The 6,882-nt window shown below is 44.3% G+C and overlaps 1 protein-coding gene across 1 annotated transcript in view; it reads left to right on the top strand.

Annotated features, from left to right (window-relative positions):
- The first annotated feature begins 1,328 nt into the window (after window positions 1–1,328).
- Window positions 1,329–6,882, top strand: part of LOC308364204 (solute carrier family 22 member 23) — a 41,636-nt gene continuing 36,082 nt past the window's right edge. Inside the window, exon 1 of the mRNA XM_080837238.1 lies at window positions 1,329–2,125. Coding sequence (XP_080693364.1) covers window positions 1,676–2,125 — 450 coding nt within the window. The 5' untranslated portion in view covers window positions 1,329–1,675. The remainder of the gene's footprint in view (window positions 2,126–6,882) is intronic.

The following is a 6,882-nucleotide window of genomic DNA, read 5'->3' as shown; positions in this document are numbered from 1 at the left end:
AGATGCAGGGTAGGCTACAGTACTATAGGGGTACAAGAAGGAGGAAGAACAAACACAAATTCGAGCAAAGCAGAGTAGTAATTTTGATACATTTGTATAGCTTCTATGAGAGAACATGTTTTCATTCATCAAAAGACAATGACAGATACATATGAAATTTGTTTTGAGATAAAAAAAAATGCTTTACTTCTCCCTGAGAACTATATGTTTTGAACACTGTTTTCTATTTTTTTGGTGTAGTGTTTACTGACTGCTTGAGAGTGTATATCATTTTGATCACTTTGTTTACGATTTGAGAGCAGTGTTTGATTTTGAGCACAGGTAAAACTGTTTTGAGGCGAAAGTTTCATTTTGCAAGAGGATTCAGTGGTTTTGTAAATAGTGCTTGAAGATGAGGTTTTGTGTTTAGAGTTCAGAGAAAATGAGTGACTGTTTCAAGAAATGTGTTTTAGCAATTGTAAAAAACTGTAACGCCGTAACTGACATATCCTATAACTTGTTTCATTTTAACTGGCATTTTCTATAACGAAAATGTGCACTCTGCCATGTACTCCAGTGACAATACCAATACGATGCTTATGCCATCGTATTACAATACAATCGATATGAAGGAACAACACAAGAAGACATCACTAACATGACAACTGCTCAGATTTTCAATAACTCTGCAACACCACGAGAGGTCAGCAACTACGCTTTAAAAAAAAATACATATATTTAGAGAGAGAGAGAGAGAGAGAGAATTCAAACAACTTAGGCCGTTTCGTTAACCATGGAAACCAATTACTAAAGTGCAGTTCACACTAATGAAGCTCTCACACATACCGGAAACCTCAAGCAGATGATGTGCATGCCAAACTGAGGAACGTATTTTACTCATACAAACCATCTTCAACTGATAAGAACCAAGTGGACCACAATCCATTACAGGAATAGGCTACTAACACAAAGAAAACCTTTGTAATGCATGACAGCCAATGGAGTTCCGTGGGAGAATACTCCAATCAAAGTTTAGGGGTGATAGGCGAGGGCGGAGGTTCGAGCCAGGAACCGCCTCTGAACCGGCTAGATGTTTTTGATATGCATATGTAAGCGACGTGGGGTTCAATGAACGCGCTGATTATTGTTTGTACCAATTACATTTTTGATGCCAACTATCAATGGTTGGACTACCCAACTATTACCATCTGATGACGTAGGTTTTAATTCGTTGCGAGGACTATGTCAACCACACACCACCAGGGGCTCAGCGTTTGGACAGGTGTGTTACCTGTGGCTGCTTTAGAGAAGAGAGAGGGGTTGGCTTAGTATTTTCGTTTCCCGTCTCCTTCCGGCACAGAGCATTCTGACGAGGTGAACATACTCACTGATTGTGGATAGTAGAGGTACAACATTCCTGCTGTGCTTCTAGGCTGCCTATGTGTCACTATGGCTTTCTTGGAGAGTTTTCTAACCGGTGCTCTGTTTAAACAGACTGCTTGTTAAACCTCGTTGACACACATTAAATCCATACTTTTGGAGGGAAACCAAGAACGCCACGCCAGGATCACTCAGAATTGCCTGTTTTAATTTGCTGGTTGATTGGGCACCGCGTTCTCCAGTGTGGGGGCACTGACGCATTGTGGAGTCGACGGGTTGAACTGCCAAACCGGCTGCGTTACAGAGGGACGCCTCGATGTGCGAACCCGCGATGGCCGTGGTTCAGCTGGAAACGGACGACCACCAGCCGGAGAATGGATTCGTATCACCCGAAACAACGTCTCCGGCATTGCTATCGCGCATTGACGGCTGCGTCTTGCCATTTCTTGGGGGATTTGGGAACTACCAAAAACAACTCATTGTCCTGACATGGATCCCGGCGTTGTTTATAGGATTCAGTCAATTCTCTGACAGTTTCCTCCTAGCTCAGCCAAACAACACGTGCATTTTCCCGACGATAAACGGCTCTAATCTGACATTGAGTCCTTCTCCATTATTTAATGGTCAAAACAATAGCCGCGTGAGCGCGGCGTATTCATCGGTAAACGGTACGCGCCGCCACAACAACACGGACGATGCCCACTGTATGTGCACAGAGTGGAGGTACGAAATGCAAATGGGACTTCGGGAGAATGTGGTCACAAAGGTAAGGTTAGCTGGGCTGGAAATGTGTAAAGTACATCCAACATCAAGTGCTGAATCCTCATCGCTTTATGTTTAGAGTATATGCCCTTTGCAGAGTGTTTCAGTGTGGTTAGGCTCCTTGATGGAGAGTGTTTTGTGCCGGGCACTAAGTGCCTAGGCTGCATTCACAACTGGCAGGTTCACGCTACTGAAACAATAATAATAGTATGTGCACCCGAAGGAATTAGGCTAACCGTCACCCCGTCTGTTTAGCCAAGATACCACCCACACCTAAACATCTCCAGTATATAACCATTTGTGATAACGTGCAGTCATTTGGAACACTGCAGGGAGATTGGACCGCCTAGCAAAATTACATCTAGGGTGTCAATACTGCAACACTGACGCGTCTTACGCGTTTACTAATAATGGCCTGTTCATTCACAGTCACACCGAGAGAACTGACTGGCTGAGTTATATATGTGTCTAAACCAGTAATACATTGTACCTAAGCCTTTCTCGAGAACAATAGGAACCAACTACGAGTGTTCGTGCCTAGGCGATGGAAGAGCAGCGCTGGGTTAGACCAGCGTGACTCATTTTAAGCAGCTGATGAGGTGCGAGCTATCACGAAGGGGTGTCACCGGGCTCTCCTCGTGCTGACTGTGGCGGAATGCGCCTCTTTTCCTTACGGCTCTCCGCGAGCAGAATTGGTTACTTTGATGCAGACTTAAGGGCATAGGCTACAGCAAGAGTCATTCTGTGTCATTTTGGGAGACAGGGCCATTAGCCCATTTCCAATAGCTGTTGAATCCATATCTGTATCTAATCGTCGTGGCATTCCTGGAATTCTAGGGTATTGGCATTGATCTTATTTGCGAACATGGTGTCCCCATTAGTTCATTCGTGCATTAGCCTAGCTCTTTATCTTCTTATGATCTTGTCAGAAGAGGTGAGTGGTTGGGATTATGATGCGAGATGTCCTTCAACTGGTCACTTATATGGACAGTAATAGGCCATTTCACAGGAAGTTCACACACAAGCATAGGATACAGATATATAAATTTGGAACCTCCTTTGCCTGCCATGTTTTCGGTGTGTATTCAGAAATTGACTTGCTATCGCCACACAGTGCCTTGACTGCATACCATGTGTCACACCATGTTCTATTTACGCTTCTAGTCAAAGGTTGAGTGTGTTTGCCAAGGGCCTTGACCAGTGTGGAGCACTAGTGTCAGTCCAACTCTGCTCTTCAAATGTAATGTCACATAACCATACTGTCAGCACAGACAGTCTATGCCCAGTATGCAGTATGTGTATGCTTGTCAATACTTCCATGAATAGCAGTGGTGGGTACCTGAGTGGGAATGACACATAATCAAGCAGCATAGCTCTCTGAGTCAGTGGTCACACTATGTAGTTTGCCACTCGATGAATCATCGGCACACCTCCAAGACTGACCTAACCTTACAACCATCATATCGACACTTAACAGCAAATAGGCCCTTCATGAGCATTTTACGGAGGTTGTCAAGTGGGCACCTTCTTTCATCAGTGTTTTGTTGAATTAGGCCTACGACACCTCCAGAAGTCCCGGATCCACACCCTTTTTCCCATGATGGGTTGGGACATGTCAGTACTAGTGACAACAACAGATACACCACAAGATTCACCTCTATTTCATGCATATGTGACTGAGTGGTGTCACTATGGTAGGATATGTGCGCTGACTGCCATGCCAATGAGCCTGGCTATCTGGCATTGCAGTCAGGGTGCAAGTTTGATACTCCATAGACATGGGTTCAAGGCCAGGTGGGTTGACTGCTCTATTCCTTCACTACAGCATATATCAGTGTTTGAACGATACACTGCCTAATTATCTAAACATTAATCTCATTATACTATGGCATGCCACTGCCTCTCTAGGGTTTGAGGTGGGAATATGGGAGGAGTATAAGCCCAGGTTAGGGGAATGGTAGGAAGTAGATACTAACCTGGGTAAGGGGAAGGGTAGGAAGTACATACAAACCTGGGTTTGGGGAAGGGTAGGAAGTAGATACTAACCTGGGTAAGGGGAAGGGTAGGAAGTAGATACAAACCTGGGTTTGGGGAAGGGTAGGAAGTAGATACTAACCTGGGTAAGGGGAAGGGTAGGAATAAGATACAAACCTGGGTTAGGGGATTGGGAGAGCCAACCAGGAAATAGCCCTTTAGCTCAGTTCATCATTCACTGAATTTGTAATGTCATACACTCTTTTAAATATAATCATAATATGGATTAAGCAGAATGGGATATTGGATAGTTATGTTGGACTAAGTATCAAGTATGTTTTTAGGAAATTAAGGTAAAAAATAAATATATGTATGTGTGTTTAGCATACAGATTGGCTGTTTCAGTGATTCTGCTTTAGATTTCCATTGCTGAAAAAGCTCCTCTGTTTAAACAGCCCCCATCTAAACAGCAACAGCAAGTAGTTAGAATGCCAGTCATTTTTCTGTGTGCATCATGGATAGTAGTCTTCACAGAACGGCCTAGTATTTCTGTGCTGGTGCTGCCCAGAGCTGTGCATGTCCTCAGACAGCTGCGGGCTGAAGATAATGTTGTTGTTGTGATAAACAGCCTAGGTCCTATTTGCCCTTTGCTGATTGAACCTTAGCATCATTCTTTTGTCTTACTGTATAATGAAGCGATAATGAAGTCTAAGCCAGCTGTTCCTTTTTTTTTCAATATATAGGCCTTCATATAGTCATGGGTAATACGTTTCATTTGTTGAGTTGAGTGGGAGTGTTTGAATGTTAGATACTCAGGCAGCTGCCTGTCAGTTAACCTGGAACAGTGGACTAAGTGAAAATGTAAAATTAAGCTTACTCATGTATGCATCAAATTAGAACTATTTATTGTGAACTCAGATGTTTGATTTCAAAAATGTACCATGATATAAACTGTGAGCTTAGTATTTTTATTGCTGGTTTTGGTCTATTGTTAGAAGAGAGCTCCTACCTCCACTCCTCTTCCATTCCAGCTTAACACAGCCAGGATGTAGTGTCATGATACCATGGCAGGAAGAGTGAGTAGATAGGTAATAAGTCATGTTGAGACAGATGGACCCTGGACCAGGGGGAAACGGAGGCCACAGGCAGGTTTTACACTTCCTGCGAGCGGCTATTACTTTAGCCATTAGCTTATCCCCACAAACACAACCAGTGTCAAGGATACTTCTAAAACACTTAACACTCTTACACACACACACACACACACACACACACACACACACACACACACACACACACATACACACATACACACACACGCACACACACACACACACACACACACACATTAGACATAACTGGAGTGAGGTGGAGGATGTGTGTGTGCACAGTAACAGTGTGCTCCACTGAGACCGACATGAGGGATAGCAAGGCAGACAAGACGAGCTAGAAATCCTCATAAACCCAGCAGGGTTGTTATTGGAGAATATGGGACGGCGCACATAAGGAGCCAGGAGAGAAGAGAACCTGAGCATCCAGGACAGATCACGACTCCAGCCTGCCTGAGTGAAAGACTGTGTACAAGTGTGAAAGACTGTGACTGAAAAGACTGTGTACAATTTTTTTTCTAGAATGTGTTCTCCTGAGTTCTTGAACAGCCGCGGCAGTTTTGCGCCCAATCCAGGCCACGTTCTTGTTGGTTCCTCTCCGGAGTCGTCAGCCATCTCCTCTCCCTCTGAGCGAGCAGAGGAGCGCTCTTAGCAATAAGGCTCAGGTCACAAGCAGCGATTGGGGTCCCCGGGGATAGAAACTGTGGGACTGGCGAAGGTTGCTCTAATTGAGTCCTGGGCCCGCTGGGCACGTGTTAATGGGAACTGTGCTCTAATGAATAATAGTGTATCATTGCTGACAGGTGCACAGGGTGAGGTCTTAGTGGAATCACCCTACATTGCTAATACATTCCAATGGCAAACCCATGATGGAGACATTGGGGATCATTCATTACAATGATGCATAGCAAGAAAGACTGAGCTCACAAACCCCCGTTTTCCACAGCTTAGTCAGTGCTGGTTGGCCTATGGAGAAGTAAATAGAAAGAAGAAGTGTAATAGCACACAGTGTAACAGGGAGTGTTGACATGCTTTAATTGAGGAAAGGCATTAAGGTTAGCCTTGCCTGCACACTGGTCTGCGGCGGACTGTAAGAATAGCAGTAGCGAGTGACAGACCTTCACTGCACCTTGTTAAGATGCTTGTGTTCCTTCCTATTCTACTGGGCCCGCACTGTGATCACGGGTCTTGGACAAGAAAAGGCCACATTCTTTGTATAATCTAGCATTCATAGCCCAGAAAACAAACCCTTCAAAGTTACTTTTCCAGTTCAGGACTCATGGTATCGTGAAAATACTCTTCAATTGAAGCTTTGTGCATCTCTCCTTTCTCTCTGATTTGTACATATGTACGAGACTCGTGCCAATGTGGTTCATATTTCCAGCAAAGGTGATCTGTGATCGATCTATGGCTTGTAACATTTAATGATTAACTCCACACTAGCATGTGTTAATTATGTGTTAGTAATATGTCAGTATGTCAGTGCGCATAGCAAGTTCAAGGAGTGAATGTGTCAATATAAGGTCCTCCACACATAATCACACACACATATACGCACACACACACACACACACACACACACACACGCGGCAGTGTCCCTTTCCATAGTGTTTATCCAGCTGTTTGGACCAAGTGGATGATCCCCATTGGTGCTCCAGAGGAAATGTGGCTGGGTGGA

This window comes from Sprattus sprattus, assembly GCF_963457725.1.
Source record: "Sprattus sprattus genome assembly, chromosome: 4".
Lineage (NCBI taxonomy): Eukaryota > Metazoa > Chordata > Actinopteri > Clupeiformes > Clupeidae > Sprattus > Sprattus sprattus.
Note: the sequence above shows the minus strand (reverse complement) of the source record. Positions and strands in the feature narration are given on the sequence as shown.